This window comes from Melozone crissalis, unplaced genomic scaffold (assembly GCF_028551555.1).
Source record: "Melozone crissalis strain CALT ecotype California unplaced genomic scaffold, PUWL_Pcris_2 ptg000027l_1, whole genome shotgun sequence".
Classification (NCBI taxonomy): Eukaryota; Metazoa; Chordata; class Aves; order Passeriformes; family Passerellidae; genus Melozone; species Melozone crissalis.
In genome coordinates this window covers 74,014,987-74,032,157 of record NW_026535805.1, presented here as the reverse complement: position 1 = coordinate 74,032,157, position 17,171 = coordinate 74,014,987, and the positions used below count along the sequence as shown (strand labels likewise).

Below are 17,171 nucleotides of genomic sequence, written 5' to 3'. Positions count from 1 at the left end.
AGTATAATTGTGGGTTGAGATAGGCAGTTTTATTAGGGCAGAAAAAGAATGGAACATAGTAGTAATGCTAACAGAACGAGCAGATACAAACCAAGTGATGCCCAAATAGTGAGGAATAACTCACCGCTCACCAACCTGAAACTCCTATATGTACTGGAAATAAGCCCAGACAGTTCCTAAGCAGCATCCCCTCATCATCTACCCCTAGTTTCTATTCTAACATCAGTGTCTTAATTTTCACTATTGTCATAAAAACTGAAGTTAGATCAGCTTACATAAGAAAACTACAGGGAGAGCTTGTCAAAATAGAAATGCATTTCCTTTCACCTACCTTCCACTTAAATTGCTGAGCCCAAACTTCTTTGCTGCGCTTTGCAACATTTTAATGAGGTTAGCTTCATCACCAGCTTTGCCTTTTTTAGATTTGCTCTTCTGTTTTTCATTTATAACTTGCACTTGATTATTTCTATAAATCTCAAATGCAGACTTTCCATTGACATTTTCATCAAAGCTCATTTTGCTGAGATTCGAAATTAAAGTATCTTGATATTCGTCTGATTTTTCTTTATATGAGATTTTTGGCTTATAACCGTGAGTCAAAAGATCACAAGTATCAGTGTATATGAACTGCAGGAGGTATGCAAACAGATCTGGATGGACCTTCTCAATTACATAGAGATCACATCCAACAGCATCCTCATCTTTACGGTAGATGTCTGGAGTGTCTAGCTGGCTGTCACTGGAAAGAAAGAGCTTCCTGAAGAAGTCGGAGCGTACGGCCAAGATGTATTTGTGCACGGGGTACATTCTTGTGCCAATCTGAAAAGTCACATCATGGATGCTGTCCATTTCATCTGTTTCATCCAACAGTTTGCCAAAATCCATCCCAAAACTTGATAGTGACACACTTGGAATTTCATAGAGACTAAAACAAAATTAAATCCATAATCAAACACTATTTAAAACCTTCATCACATTTTACATAATATGTTTAATGACAAGAACAATGATGTTTCCATTTGATTTCTTTGTTTCTTACATTGCTGCACTGCTCAACATTTCTTGTCCTGTTCTTTATGAGAATAACTAATAATATGGTATTTAGGCAATTAAACTACATAAAGAAGACCTGTCTAGCTTCAGTATATTTATAGTATATAGTATTTTGCCTCTATACTGTACCAGTATTATCAGAACTATCTTATCTTCATCTCATTTTTCCAATGTGAAAACACAGAAATGCTTGCTGTACTTCATATTACAAACTAAAGCCATAACAGGAAAAAAAGCTAATGTTCAGCTATTTATCACAAATGTTGGAAACTATTATGAGAGCATAAGAAACATGGCCCAGTATTCTATTTATTTATTTCACTTTATACATTTCTTTCCAACCAAACAAAAATTCACCCATCACTTTTACTTAAAAGCTGATTATTGGTGATTACTGAAGGGGTAAATTTCTACAGTATTTAGAACTCAGAGTGTATTAGGAAATACATGGCAAATGCTTGCCTTAAACACTTCAGATAAGACATCAATAATGTGTATTATTATGCAAATACATAAGCTTAGGCCTTTAGATAACTTCAACATAATAACTAACAAAGTACTATTCTCTAGCAGTATGGATAACTGTATTTACTGTGACTTCTGTATGAGCCAAAAAACTGTTTGGAAAAGAAATGTTCAATCACAATCACACACAAAAAAAAGGAAAAATTACAGCTGTTGCTATCTTAAATATACCTGGTTTTAGGATCTGACTGTAATACAGCAAAATTGCAGCCACTAGGATCAGTGGCAATACTGACAGCTCGGTGGACAAAAGTCAGCTTCTGAAGTCGAATTCTTTCATACACACTGGTTGTATCATGTTCACAAGCCACATCACACAAAGGATGCTGAAGGCTTGATACAGGTTCTGTTAAAAAAAACAAACAGAAAGTGAATACACATCATAGAAAGATCCTGCTCATTAAAATACAACTAATACAACAAAAAGGAAAGACTATGACGTTGGTATGTCCATTGATGGAGTAATTGAATAACGCTAAACCATGCTGAACATTTCAGCTTACTTATTTACAGAACATAGGAGGAGAGCTGACAATTTCAGTTAAAATTTTGTCCTGTATGAGACAGATATATTCCTTGCAGAAAAACAAACCATAAGGACCTACTTTCAGTAATATGAGCCAAGCTAATAAGGTGGAAGTTGCTTCGGACCCTGAATTGTGCCCAGATAAGGGACTGGGAAACAGATTTCACAGACTTAGCAGAGCAAGCAAGTATATGTTCTTTCCCTTGCTCAGTAACAATTCTCTTCAGACTCATCATCTAATATGTGACAAGATCATTACACTAGATCATTGTGCTACTACTATTCTCCAGAAGTATTTTTTTCCCAGAAATCTCCACCGAAAGGTATACTGAAGGGTGCAAAGTCAATCTTAGTATTACTGAGGAAGGAGTGCAGTAGCAGTCAATGCTAAAAACTGTCAGCCACAGAGGAAAGAACAAACTTGCCACATAATAATACTGTTAGAGATGGTAAAGATTCAATAAACTTTTTTACTGATTTTAAAGTACTTAAAAACCACTAAGAAATCATGGCTAACCTTTCTTTTCTGAGTTTTTTTTCCCTTCTTCCAGCCACTTCCCTGTGAAGGCTTCACCATCATGTGTGACAAACATGATTTCGTTCCCATTCAAGGCAACATCAGACATGAAGACTTGCCGGCCATACACCCAACGACACTGCCTCATGGAGTTGTTAGATGACTTCCAGCAAAACACCTACAATATCAAATTTTTCAAGAAAGGGAAAATCTTCATGTCATTTAAAAGCAGTTACATATTACACATTACTTTTTAAACACAAGAACATATAAAAGGAGAAAGACATTAAAAATTTTAGGATAAAGTGTTACAAGCATCTATTAGAGAGAATCCACAAGTAAAACAAGGAAAATCTATCATGCTATCAAGATCCATTTGCTCATGAAGAGCATCTGAAAACCTTCTCTAAATACTGAAATATCTTCACAGCAGTCAAGCATAGAACAAGTTTTACTGACATCTTGACAAGGAGAGTAAAAGGTGTCAAGTCAAGAAACAAGTTTTATCTAGTTCTTAATTTACAGATTTGTCCAGCTGGTTTGCTTGTAAATTAGACAAAATTCAAAGCTAGCACACCAGAAATTTACATCATTTTCCTGTTAATTGCTTGACAAAAATCTCAAATTTCTCTGTATCAGTCTAGGTTTGAAATGAAGATCATGACCAAACATCAACTTCAAAACCCTCAGGAATATGAAGCACTGCATGCAGAGCAAGACCCCAAGAAGGTACACTGTACATGTCTGAAAGACAGCCCCAAGCAAGGTGAAGTCAGAATGTGGCATCAGCAGTGCTAAAGTCAGGCCTTCGTTTTCTACCACTGAAGGACCTGCACAGGTCTGTTAGCATCCACATAAGGAAGGGAGAGAGTAACCTATTTCATTTCCCCTGCCTTGAGCCCTAAGAATTAGAGAATGTTGAAATTGAAAGAGATCTCTGGAGGCTGTCTAGTCCAACCCTCTGCCCAAGCAAGACTACCCAGAGCCAGATGCCCAGGAACACATCCAGACAGGTTTTGAATATTTCCAAGGATAGTGATTTCACAACCTTAATTGGCAACCTGTGGCAGTGCTGGAACACCCTCAGTGTTTCCTGATATTCAGATGGAGCCTGCTCTATTTCAGTTTGTGCCCACTGCCTCTGGTACTGGCTCTGGGCACCACTGAAAACAGCCTGGCTTTATCTTCTTTACATCTTCTCTTCAACTATGTATATACAAGATTCCCTTTATGACATTTATTTTCTAGGTTAAACAGTACTCCCTTCAAGAAAGTGCAATCAAGCCAAACCAGGAAGCACTGATTCAGTAAACCCAAGTGTTAAGATGCCATCCCTCTCCTTATTCAATAATTTATAATGCCTGAAAGCACTGAAGATCCCAATACTTGTCAGTATTCAACATGGAAAGATATGAAATGCACATGGACATTCTTCCTCTGATGCAGGAAGATCAAGTAATTCCTTACTGATAAAGCAGTGTCCCAAAGATGCTGAAGGGGCACTACCAATACTACAGATGCTAGAGGCTACACCTCACATGATCAAATACTGAATTGAAAGTTTATCATCTCTGAGACAACTAATGACCTAATGAAAAGATAAGATCATTTCAAAACATTATTCAGCCAAATGCGAGGGAAGAAAAGGAAATAACCACATTGCTCCTTATTTTTATATACAAGCACCTTTTTCAACAGTCTTTAAGAAGGCATTTCAGTAGGAAAAGCTTCTTTGTAAACGCCACTAGATGGCAGTGAAGGTTGAGATCTCTCAGTGAGCAGATCCAAAAAAGGGATTTAGTAGGGTCCTGTAAAGCAGCACTTAAATAGTAAGGGAAGAAAAAAAATAGTGAATGGGGTGACATCAGACTGGTGACCTGTCATTTATTGGGGTTGTTCCACACGGCTACTCAGCCCTGTTCTCTTCAGTATCTTCATAAATGACTTGGAGGCAGGACTGGGAGAGATACTGAGCAAGTTCACAGATGATACAAAATTGGGAGGAGCTGCTGACTGTCTCTAGGGCAGGGAGGCCCTGCAGAGACCTTGACAAATGAAAGGCTGGGCAACCACCAACCACATGAAGTTCAACAAGAGAACGCGCTGGATTCTGGACCTGGGATGGGCAACCCTGGATGTATGGATAGAGTGGGGAATGAGATGCTGGAAAGCAGCACATGGGAGTCCTAGTCAATGGCAAGTTGAACATGAGCCAGCAGTGTCCTGGAGCCAGGAGAGCCAACCCTGTCCTGGGGGCATCAGGCACAGCATCACCAGCTGGGCAAGGGAGGGGATTGTCCTGCTCTGCTCTGCACTGGGGCAGCCTCACCTCCAGTACTGGGGGCAGCTCTGGGCACCACAATGTAAGAAAGACATTAAACTATCAGAGAGTGTCCAAGGAGGGCAACAAAGATGGGGAAGGGCCTTGAGGGGAAGCTGTGTGAGGAGCAGCTGAGGGCACTGGGTCTGTTCAGCCTGGAGGAGACTGAGGGGAGACCTCAGTGCAGCTACAGCTTCCTTGTGAGGGGACAAGAAAGGGCAGGCACTGATCTCTGCTCTGTGGTGACAGTGACAGGACTCAAGGGAATGGCCTGAAGCTGTGTCAGGGGAGGTTTACAGCAAAAAGTTCCTTCACCCAGAGGATGGCTGGGCACTGGAAGAGGCTCCCCAGGGAGGGGGTCACAGCACCAACCATGACAGAGTCCAAGAAGCATTTGGACAATGCTCTCAGGCACCTGGTGTGACTCTTGGGGATGGTGCTGTTTAGGGCCAGGAGCTAGACCTGGCAATCCTTGTGGGTCCCTTCCAACTCAGCATATTCTATGATTCTGTGAAATTCGTTACTTTCTATGCATGACTTTGTCCTGTCTAACGTTTAAAGTTAAATTAATCACTATGCAGCCTGCTATATAATTATAATTATAAAACTTACCCTTCCAGCTTCATCCAGTGCCAGAATGCAAGTCTTCTGTCCCCCATTTTCTTTAAGATGCTGGGTATCTACTTTATATTCCAAATATCCTCCACTGACAAGAACTTTTTTAAGGTTCAGCTGCCTGAAAAAAACACAAAGTTAAATTAGTACCTCTATTGGGTACTTAATGTTGGTTCTATGACAGTTACCCTTTTAATTTACACAAGTAAAAAAGTAAAGTTGAGGCAGTGACACTGAAAAATTACTTATGTATAGTTTCATTCTACTGGTTCTATTAACATAGTTGCTAACATTACAGCAGACTATAACTTTTGTTATGTTTTTAAGTATATCAGATTGTATATCTGTAAGTTTTTCACAAAATTACAGATTTTGTGAAGAATCTGTAATTCTTCACAAATGAAGAATTACATTTGTGAAGAATTGTAAAGAGTGAAATTCATTACATGAATTACATTTCATGAATGTGACTCATTCCATGAGTGAAAATCAGTAGATTATGTAACTTTGATTTCATCATTACAAAAATTTTTTCAGCTGTTTGTATTAAAACATCTATCCTGTCCCAGCAGGTCACTTCTCAGGGGTTTGCAAGGTCTTGGTTTTTAGCTGATCAAAACCATACTCATTATCTTTTTTCGGTTGCTTAGCATAAGAACACAGGACACAGCATTAAGGCTCTTCAAGTGTCAACACCTTCACTTACAGCCATGTAGAAATTAAGTATAAAGCAATCATTGAGCTGTAATATGACAATAAATACTGTTAGAATTTGAAGCGAAGCTGAAAAACTAGGGGGGGAGCTATGTGGGCAAAATCAAATCTAAAAAAAAATCTATTCTAATCTGCCATTGCAAACTAAGTAAAAGAGAACAGGATTAAATATTTTCCTAAATTCATGAGTCAAGAATCCAGCTTCTTCAACAGGTTTTACATCCTGGTTTTAGCATACGTACCAGAGGATTTCACAACGTCCTCCTTGCAACCTAAATTACTCTTTATAATGTACTATATCTACACATTAATTAGGAAATTCAGACCCCAAATCACTGATTCAAAATCATAACAACATAAACAAACAGAATAGCAGATCTTCAACATCTCTACCAAGATGCACTTAGACAAATTCAGGGTAACAGAATAATACCAGTTTCAATGTCTTTCAACTTACGGCACATAATATTTCCTCCTAATGTGTTTTTTTGAATATCTTTGGTAAACAGTAAGTGGCACCTTAGCCTCTTGTAAAAAAAAAAAAAAAACCCAAAAACAAATGAAGAAACAAACAAAAATGACAGCCCTAGTTCATATGAAAGAACTACAAATGAAGAAAATACAGGGCACCACTGTATTTTCTGTACTTTACGCACAAAAATCTTGAAAATAGCTTGCAAGTATACAACTACAGTGAAATCTTCCCCTATTGTTCTTCATGACAAATTAGAAAAGTAACACATACTTGGAAGCTATCTTTTTGCACTGATAGTCTGCAAGTAAATAAATATCTCCTCTTTCAGAAACACATACTGTAGCTCCATCACTTGCAGAGACCAGGGACACAGAGATGTCTTTATGGTGTAGAGCAGAGACCTGGCGAGGTGCAGTTACACATTTTTCTCCATTAGGATCCAGCAGATAACCTAGAAAATACAACACACGCAAAAAATTATTTGTCATTCCACACATTGTGCACTTAAAGGATACTTTATGACACTACTTTGAAGAACCTTTAAATTCCAGAAGATTTTTTAGGTAGTTAGATAATTTGTCTCCAAAATATTTAGGCAGATGAGACCTACCACACCCACTTGTTACTTCACTACAAACACCTGAAAACCAAGACCTGATACATAAAAATGAAGTAAGGCATATTCAACAGGGAAGCTAATGTGGTGGTACTGCTTTGATTCCAAAAAGAACAGTATTTATTTGATCATACAAAAATTCAAGATGATAGAAATACTATAACACTGGCATAAACTACAGATTATTTTGGACACTGGAATACAAAAAAAAAAAAGGTTGCCCCAAAAATTACTGTAACTGCAGGTAAGCAAGAAGGCAGCAGTTACATGAAACAGAAAAGGTTGGAGCTGTAATGCAAGATCTCTGAAAACATTAAAAAAAAATTAACAAAATGGGTCATTGCTGCTCTGTTGCAACAAGAAACCTAACATCAGGAATCTTATACATGGCATAATCCTGATTTTTGATTCTTGGCATCACAGAGCAGAGCACAGATACCAAGAAACAAGCAGCAGAGCTGCCTCTACAGCTGGCAGCAAACCTGCCACAGGACAATGCAGGGCTATGCTCAAACATCTGATGGGGGCAAGGTTTACCACCACAGGTCTACCATGGTGCCCAGCCGACACAGATAATATCACTTAAGATTCAATTACTGTCTCTCTATGGTACTGCACTGGGCCACATGCTAGCCAGAACAATCCCAACAACATAAGCAACCATAAAAAAAGCTTACATGATGGGTGCTTATAAAAAAAAGGCAAAAACCCCCAAGAAGACACTCATTACTAAGGTACATTTCTCAGACAAAGACAAGTTTTTTCACATACCTTTCACACCTTAACATAGAAACACAAAACTACCTGGAACCTGAGGCCAGAGCTGATGCAGATTAAGTACCAGAGATAACTAATAGTTATATTTGCCCATAGACCCAAAACTGCAAAAATGCAAATCCAAATCAGTATAGCAATACCTGTTTATTAAAAAAGATAAAAGCAATTAAAATGCCCCATTCATACAAAAATACAAGTTCACTAGTTGGTAATATATTTTTAAAAGGTTCTTTCTTGATTTCAGAATAAGAAAAAGTTAACTGAAGATTCTGGCAATGGTATTGCTGAAAAAATTCTAGATATAGGCAAGTATTTAACTTTAAAAAGTTAGTACGGAAAAAGTTATCAGAAGCATGTTTACAGTGCTTCATGAAAGAAGGACATAGGTAGGAGAGCTGAAGGCTATTTATAATTTATTAAAGGCAGTGCCAGCCAGATTGCTGGAAGGAGACAAGCTTGCCTTGGAGTAATTTCCAACACAACATTCCATTTCCTCAAAGTCTCCAGTAGCAGGACCACACAAGATACATGGAAGGTAAAAGTTAAAAAGAGTTCAAATGAGAGCTAAATCTGACAAGCTCCTGTACTCTCTAAATGTGAAAGTAATTGGTAGGAATGAAAAATATTCTTTGAAAGAAGTGTGAAGGGATGATGTCATCAGATTGGTTAAAAAAAAACAACAAAAGAGAGAGAAAAAAAGCTTCATCCAGGCTTCTGTTCTCAGAAGCAGATGATAGGTTAAGCATGAACAACATCTTTCAATGGCTGGGTTTACTGTCAGAATGCTTCTACCTTACCTAGTTGGCCGCCATTCAGCCCCATGGTATACACTGCTTCCTTAGTCCATAGCACAGTATGGAATCTGCCTGCAGCCACTCCAATCACCATTCTACCTTTCAGGTTTTTTGCCTGAACCTAAGCACAAATCCAAAGTACATCTTAATATTAAGTAGCAACAGGTGAATTGCACATGTACAAACTTCTGACAATATTTAACTCCTAAAGTCATTAAGAATGAAGCAGTAAAATCAATCCACATACAGTCTAATAAATCAGATTATTTCAGAAGTTTGTCAAATGGGGTACTATTGCACTAATGAAAAAAAGAACAAAACTTTTTGTAATAGCTAATCAGAACTGGAATCAAGTCTCCTTAGGCTGTCTTCATAGTTAAGATGTTGAACAAGACTGAACAGGACATGAATAGCACAGCCACAAAAGACTCAGGTGCTGCAAAATGTCAACTAGAAGTTTAAACTTGCAAGTCCTAATAGCCTAAACACACTGCAGAACACTACACTACTCATTCCACACTTCACATTTAACTTAAATTTTCCATATTAAGATGATAAAATCATGGCAAATACTGTGGATATAGAGCTGTCATTACACTACTGAAGAACACACAGTACCCCAAAACACTATCCTGTTGTATTTTGGCCAATCATTCTTTTTGACACTAATAGTGACATGTTGCTCTACTTCAGATGAAGTTAAAGCTTCTTTACTTACAAAAAAAAAATAGACATTAGGCATAGAAATACAGTTAAGCTGCTGATGCCCATACCCCCTCTTCCCTGTCACTACTCTTTCCAAAGCACCAGCTCCAGTGCTTCCAGTAAAGGATGTAATGCTCCAACCCTGAGAGCCATCATCCAGTGATCCAAAAGGAGTTCAGACCATGATTCTCAAGTGATACATATCTATTCATACTTCAGCTACAGAACAATTTGGGGAGAAGGGAAGAAAAGGGTTTTGGCAGTTGTACCTTGTATCACACTACAAATTTTGGTCTTTTTCAGGTTACAAACTCAGACATTTATCAGAACACAGTTAAGATCTGAGATGCCTAATAACACAGAATCAAGATTTACCTGAATTCACATTAAACTTCGCTGTTCTGAAAAAGCTTAGGGGTTATTTTTATAATCTTCACATTTTACTCTCTGTTAAGAGAAACCAAAACAGCAACACCAAACAATTAAGCTTTGACTGATGTTATTTTTACCTGTCTTGGAACACTGCAATTAGAAGGAGGAGGAAGAATACCCAATTGATGGAAAGTATTCAAACCAAATGTGTAAACATATCCATCTTCTGTTAGAACAACAGTATGATCCTTAGCTGCAGCTATCTGGGAGCACTGATGGCCAGTTAAGCCTTCGACAAGTCTTGGAACCTGAATCAGGAAAAAAAGAGTTGATATAAAAGCACATTGTCTTGTTATTAACCAGTGGCCATCTATGAAACTAAAGTTACACCAACAGAAAGTCATGACCAAATATTGAAATAAAGATAAAATGCATTTGAGCACACAACACACTCATTAACATAACAACCACATCCAGTGCAGTAAGATTAACCACTTTCATTTGAAATGCTATCATGGAAATGTCCTTTTCTATCACGAGAGATGAATTTTAAACCACCTGCTCTGGAATTAGGTTGGAAACTACATCTTCAGGACAGCTGAACAAATATTAACTATCACGTGGTATTTTAAGTACCACAAACACTAAAGCTATCTCCCTCCAACACAGGATAATCCTGATGTAATTTCACAGAATAAGGAAGCAGTTCTGTATTTTTGAGTCTCGATGCACTCTAACATGACTTCTCCTTTATTCAACCACGTAACATCACAATTTTGAAAAGCAATTTGAAAAAAAATCCTAATTTAACAGAATTACTTTCTTTTAAAAAAAGTAAGAAAATGTGAGCTCCAGTCTCCACTATAGCATTCAGCAACAGAATATCAAGTTCTACCAGATACTCAATATTAGAAATTTTTAAAATTGACTATGCTGCAAGATAAATGCATGCTACAAGGTAGGATAGGATGCTTAAGTCTAAGAATTGTATTGTTATCATATTTAGTCCTCTCAAATTTTAGTTTTGTGCATTGCAATAATGTACTATTCAAATGAAAATGACTTTTCAATTAAGTTGCGTAAGTCTAGCAAAAAGCAACCCTACCAACCCTCTTCCTGACACTACAGCTTCCCAGCACTGTACTACTGTTCCTCTGCCAAAAAAGCCCAGACAAAAAACATTTGCTTCCACTTATCTAGCATCAGCTGGCCTTTAAATCAACTCAGCCATAACACAAGTTTGACCACAGCATCTAGCTATCTGAAGTTAAACTATAATTAAATGCACACTCCTCTACTCTCTGCCACCTCACTATTGGCACTGGAAAAGCTTTTCTGTTACTTAGTGAGAAGCAAGGAAATTGGTTTGAAATGAATAGCAAACTCATTTTGAACGTACACTGACAGAAACTCTAATTCCCTTTTTAGCCTTGCTGCTAGAAATAAAAGAAACATCATAGTAGACTACAAGGAGTAATACAAGACAGCATACCAAGCACGTTTGCTCATCACCATGACCCAAGCGCCCTCCTTGTCCATGTCCACATGTATACACTTGGCCTTTGTGGGAAAGGAACACAGAGTGGAATTTGCAGAGTACCACCTGAAAAAAGAGCAAAAAATGGATGGGGAAGAGGCAACATAGGACAGATTAATTTTTCTGGATAATCTGAAAATACCTGCCATAAGTACTTTGTGAAGAAGTTCTGCTTTAAAACTATATTCATGAAAATACAAGTAAGATAGTAGTATTAAATCACAGGACACATAAAATACTTGTTTTAAACATATTATGTACTGCCTTAAGCTACTTGAAGAGATCAACAGTTTCAGTTTATTAAAATAAGATCAAGCATGGCTCCATAGGCTAACAGAAACTCAAAAGACTGAATTTTAAGGTCCACAGTGCTGCCTCAGAAATGCCAAAGAAAACATGTTAAGACTGCAGCACAGATTGTCTGCCCTGAATGTTTGCTCAAGTTGTACTTTAAAATTTCAAATATTCTCAAACTGAAGTCACAAGAAGTTATTACAGACATGTGCTTAACAGCATATGCTGCTTTGAACACAAGACGAATTTTAATTCAACAAGTACCAAGCACATTTATTATTCCACTTCAGTTCAAAGTGTGACTGGAGCCATACAGTAAGTCAGCAGCTCAAAACAGTTACAGAAGTGTCAAGTTTCTGAATGTATTTAATGACACACAAGCCATATATCCAAAGTAAATAATACAGAACCCCTGTTCTCCCCAGAAAACAGAGAACCACAATTTCAGTGATGGTGAATGGGGGTGCAGGGAGGTAAGGAGGTGGGCAGAGAGGGGAAGGCACCAAGAACTGTTTTTCCATGGAAATCTTCAATGTTTGATAACTCCCCTTGGTTACTTTTTGCCCCTTGCACACCCCTCCCCAGGAGAAGTGCCTATGTAATACATGAGGAATACCTGTTTGATATACACGCCATTCCGAGGAAAAAGGTCCACCAATTCAGGATGATGTCTACCCTGCTGACCACCATGGCCCAAAGTAAAATTTATATTGTTTCCCCAGGTGTAGACTTCTGTGGGATCTGTAATGAAAAAATCCTCTCTGGTAAATGTATCAGTATTGTGCACATTGACTTCAAAAAACAGCAATTGCTATTTCTATCTAAAAATTGAAGAGGAAATTTTTTCTTACCTAAAACTGAACTTTAAAAACATTTAGTATTATAAGAAGTAAGGTACCATGACAAAATATTCCAATAATATTGTACAGATGATCAACATTAGCATCAGGCATCTCACAATTTATGAAGTCACAATTAAAACCAGAAAACATTGTATACACTGGTGCATTCATTAACACATTGTTGAAACAGATCTCATTGTAAAATACAAATTAGACTATTTTATTTCTTACCAGTTTTCTTGAACACCACATGGATAGGCCTATCTTTCATCACAAGATCCAGGGCTGATAAACCTTCTTTATCCTGAACATACAGACTAACACCATGCTGAAAGAGGAGAGGAGAAGAACTGAAGTTAATTTTAACTGCATAGCTCGACGTAAACCAGGTAAACCTTTTAAGGAGCAAATCATATCTTTAATTGAAGTTTAATACTGATAAAAGAAAATTTTCAGATTCAAGTAAACTGTATGCAAATCTAAAATAAACCAAGAACATTGCTAATCTGTTCTGCCATGTATACATCTTGTTGATATAGTAACATGGATTTTATTGTCTCAACACTGACTGTATAATAAACTGTAACCAGCAAAAGACAAAGGAAACAGATGTGAAGATGAAGCACTGACATCTAGGAATGGCAAGTATTCACCAAAAATTAATTTACCAGCTTCAAAGGATGCATGTTCTTAAACTGGCATTCTACAGAATCAGTTTTGACAAGCCAGACAAGTGACAAAATAAAAAATAAAATATTATTACTTTGAAAACAAGCAAGGAACAGAGTTTCATGGTTGCTGAGAAAAGGCAAGAGGACACAGCCAGGAAAGAGAGAATTAGGGAAGGTTCAGAGGCACAAAGCATGCACAGGTCATTCTTTCAGAACTTAGACAATCTCTGTAAATACCATTTTCTCAATAAAAAAGAGTGCTGCTACAGCAGCATTGATTTCAGGAAGGAAGTCAAGTTCCAACAATGACCTCCCAAAAGGGGGCTCCAGATGTCTTCAAATAGAATCCAATAGCCAACTCAGCTGTACCTGTGTACCTTGTACCTGAGGTCGTGGCTAATACAAAGGATACCTTGGAAAACTTCACACTTAAGGGGTAAACACATGAAATACAACTTTTTCTGAAAAAACATTCCCCAGAAGAACAACAGCACACATTCTCCAAATTATAAAGACAACCCTAGTGCAACAGGGCTGGGATTAATTCACCATATAATAGAAAAGACTGACCTCTTTTTTTGACCTAACAGATAGCTGGATATTCTTCATTTCCGGAAGTTGTTTAAAATATTCACAAGCAGACAGAGGCTGTAGGGATATTAACATGGTTGGAATTTGTGAAAACAAACTCCAATGGCTGCGTGGCAAATCTTGTAGTTAGATACAGCCTCAGAATAAGCCAAGAACACCTCCAGCCCACAGCAGAAGTCTGTCATCCACACTAGTTTAGGAATCCAGGGGCTCATTCTGGAGCTAGTACTGTTTAACATCTTGACTAACAACCTGGATGACAGGCTAGAGTGCTGCTCCCTCAGCAAAGGTGATGACAGGAGAGCAGGAGGAGTGGCTGATAAGTCAGAGGGTTATGCTGACATTCAAAGGAACTTTGACAAGCTAGAGCAACAGGAAGAGGAACCACATAAAGTTCAACAAAGGGAAATGCAAATCCTGGCCCTGGGGAAGAACAACATGGTGAACTGGTACAGCTGGAGGCTGAATGACTAGAAAGCACCTTAGTAGAAAAGGACTTAGGGGCTCTTGCAGACCACCAGATGACCACAAGCCAGCAAGCTCAGAGTTAAGAATGCTGAAAGCATCCAGGGCTGCAGGCGGGAGTGCTGCCAGCAAGCATTACTCAGCACTGAGTGCTGGGTTCAGGTCTGGACTCCCAGACAGATAAGGACACACAGGAGCAAACTCAGCAAAAGACCATGAAGATAATGACTGGGGCATCTGATACTGAAAGAGAAGCTGAGAGAGCTGGGATGCTTAGCCTAGAGGAGGTTTGGGATGGGGGAGGGGGACAGCATGCCTTATGCATAATAAATACCTAATTGGAGGTTAGAGGTAGGGATAACAGTGATATCCAGTGACAGAAAAAGTGGCAATGAGCACAAACTAACATACAAGAAATCCTGTTAAAATCTAAAACACATTTTTACTGCACTGATAGTAAAACATTGGAACAGAGATGTCTGATGCTCTGCTCAAAATCCAACCAGACCTAGCCCTGGTCTGCTCTAGCTGACCTTGCCTGAGCATGGGGGCTAGATTAGGCAATCTTCAGAGATCTCCTTCTATCTCACCTATTTCATAATTCCATTCTATAATCCGTTTCTGTTGTTGCTATAATACCTTAGGAACACATCCTTTTTATAACACAGTACAGCAGACAGACTTCAGTTAAGGAACTAGAGGAGAGAGCACCCTCCATGAACTGTTTTGTGCTGCTTCTTAGAAGAATATCAGCAGAGCTAGCTAACAAAAAAATCTCATTCACTTATGTAACTGACAGAAAAGTAAAGACATTGGGGAAAGGCTGTACAGGCCTCCTGCAAGCAAGTATCAAAGATACAGATATACACACATGCACTAGAGGACTGAAAACTTTTTCATATGTCACATGCACAGTTTCCAGTTTTTTAGAGAAAAGAATCATATGTACAATGCTTATAAAAACACCTACATTTTTCAAGTTTAATGAAAACTTCCCCACTCTGAAAGGGGCCAGCACATGAAATAAATATTTAACAGTTATCAGACTCTACCAGATCCACCATCTTTCTATTTAAAGTCTTGTAGGAAGCAGAGAGTTACATCTACAAATGGCTAGTCACTGTAATTTTAAAAGACTGCATTCAAAATGGAACATTATCTGCCTTAAAAGGTTTCTTTTTAAAAAACACTGAACCACAAATATTTCATTTTCTGACATGGTTAAAGAGACTCTGAACATCTCAAACAAACATCTCTTCCCTTTGCTGTACTTGCAAAAGGAGGAACAGAAGGAAGATTAATTAAAAATATATACAACTTGCTAATTGGATGGGAAGAAACAACAGTTGTAAGAAAGGAATAAGGGGGACTGAGCAAAAGCCCTGGTTTAAAATACTAATGAAATGGAGAGTCACTTAATAGAATACTTCATATCTTCAATTGTTTATCTCTTAAATATAAGATTAATTTCTAATTATAACTCCATTTAATTTTCCCTTATTTTTTATGTTCTCTAACATCAATTGATACAATTACTGCAGGTCTATTTTCAGACTATCTTTAGTCTGACCACTCTCTATTTTTAAGATCCTGAGCCTGATATCATCGACACAAACGAGTCTTCAAGGAAGTCCACAGTTAATCAGGGATACTTTCTCAGTGCTGATTTCTGCATGGGCAAAGGCAGACATCTGTATTAACAGAGACAACCTTCAAGTAAATCAATGCACTGCAATCTGAGCACAGTATTAAGACAAGCCTCAGGAGGCTTCCAGTCAAGTTTAAAAACACACTTTTACAAAAGCAATAAAACTCCAAAAATTGTAGGTGCCAAGGAAAATTACAGTTGCAAATCACTCACCTTCAGTAATGACAAAACACAATCAATGTATCCATAAAATATGCTTCTGTGCAAAGCTGTCCATCCAGACTCTTTGTCTTTTGCCAAGAGATCCACTCCTTTGGTCTCAGCCAACCAGTCCAGCACACCTTTTTTGCCACAGGACGAAGCGAGATGTATAACGTTTCTACCAAAGGCATCTTTGATAGTTGCAGCATTGTAGCAGTAAGAAGAGAGGAAGGCCTTGATCTGGCCTTCACTTCCTCTGGTAACTACAGAAATAACATCCAGAGCATGCTGTAGAGATCGACACTTTGAAGTGCACTCTGGCATGTAAGAATTCATCTTCAGTGCTAAAGCTGCTCTTCTCCTTAAGGGGAACAACCCTTAAGTGTATCAAGGCACTCCAATTCAGTACACAACACAGTGCCTTAGAAAAATTGTAATTCCAAGGATATAAATCCAAGTTTATTGAGCTGCCATTAGAAATCTTTGTACTGCTATGTTTGGCACTTGATCCAAATAAATATTTATAAATATATATTTTTAGAAGTCTTATTTCACCATCTTATATAACAAATAATCTTGTCCATTGAAAATTCCAAAAGTGAACTACCTCTAACGTGCAGAGGGGGATTCCCCCTCCACACTACCTTATTCTTCTAAAACTCCATAATTGCAAGGGAGACCTGAAAGAGAGCAAACCAGAACAGATTAGTAAACCAAACCCCTTTACCCCTGCAACTGTACTGATTTAACTGCATATCAAACTAGCAAGTACAGAACAAGACAATGTGACAAGGGCTGACTGACCTGCCCCATGCCATCTGAGCTTATACTCAGACATTCAATCAGATTAAAAAAGCATTACTCCCTTCCCCACCCCAGCCTCCAAAGGCACCTCTTACCTTTCTCTGACATA

General features: G+C 38.1%; 1 protein-coding gene across 3 annotated transcripts in view; it reads right to left on the bottom strand.

The window, feature by feature from the left end:
• IBTK (inhibitor of Bruton tyrosine kinase) overlaps positions 1-17,171 on the bottom strand; it is a 52,921-nt gene that overhangs the window by 28,495 nt on the left and 7,255 nt on the right. For all 3 annotated transcript variants that reach the window (XM_054279772.1, XM_054279773.1, XM_054279774.1), the window contains exons 2-12: positions 16,271-16,938; positions 12,914-13,010; positions 12,457-12,581; positions 11,502-11,612; positions 10,147-10,317; positions 8,936-9,053; positions 7,016-7,196; positions 5,554-5,677; positions 2,622-2,799; positions 1,750-1,924; positions 332-925 (exon numbers count right to left, since the gene is read on the bottom strand). In XM_054279772.1, the coding sequence (XP_054135747.1) occupies positions 332-925; positions 1,750-1,924; positions 2,622-2,799; positions 5,554-5,677; positions 7,016-7,196; positions 8,936-9,053; positions 10,147-10,317; positions 11,502-11,612; positions 12,457-12,581; positions 12,914-13,010; positions 16,271-16,594 (2,198 nt within the window). In that variant the 5' untranslated portion in view covers positions 16,595-16,938. The remainder of the gene's footprint in view (positions 1-331; positions 926-1,749; positions 1,925-2,621; positions 2,800-5,553; positions 5,678-7,015; positions 7,197-8,935; positions 9,054-10,146; positions 10,318-11,501; positions 11,613-12,456; positions 12,582-12,913; positions 13,011-16,270; positions 16,939-17,171) is intronic.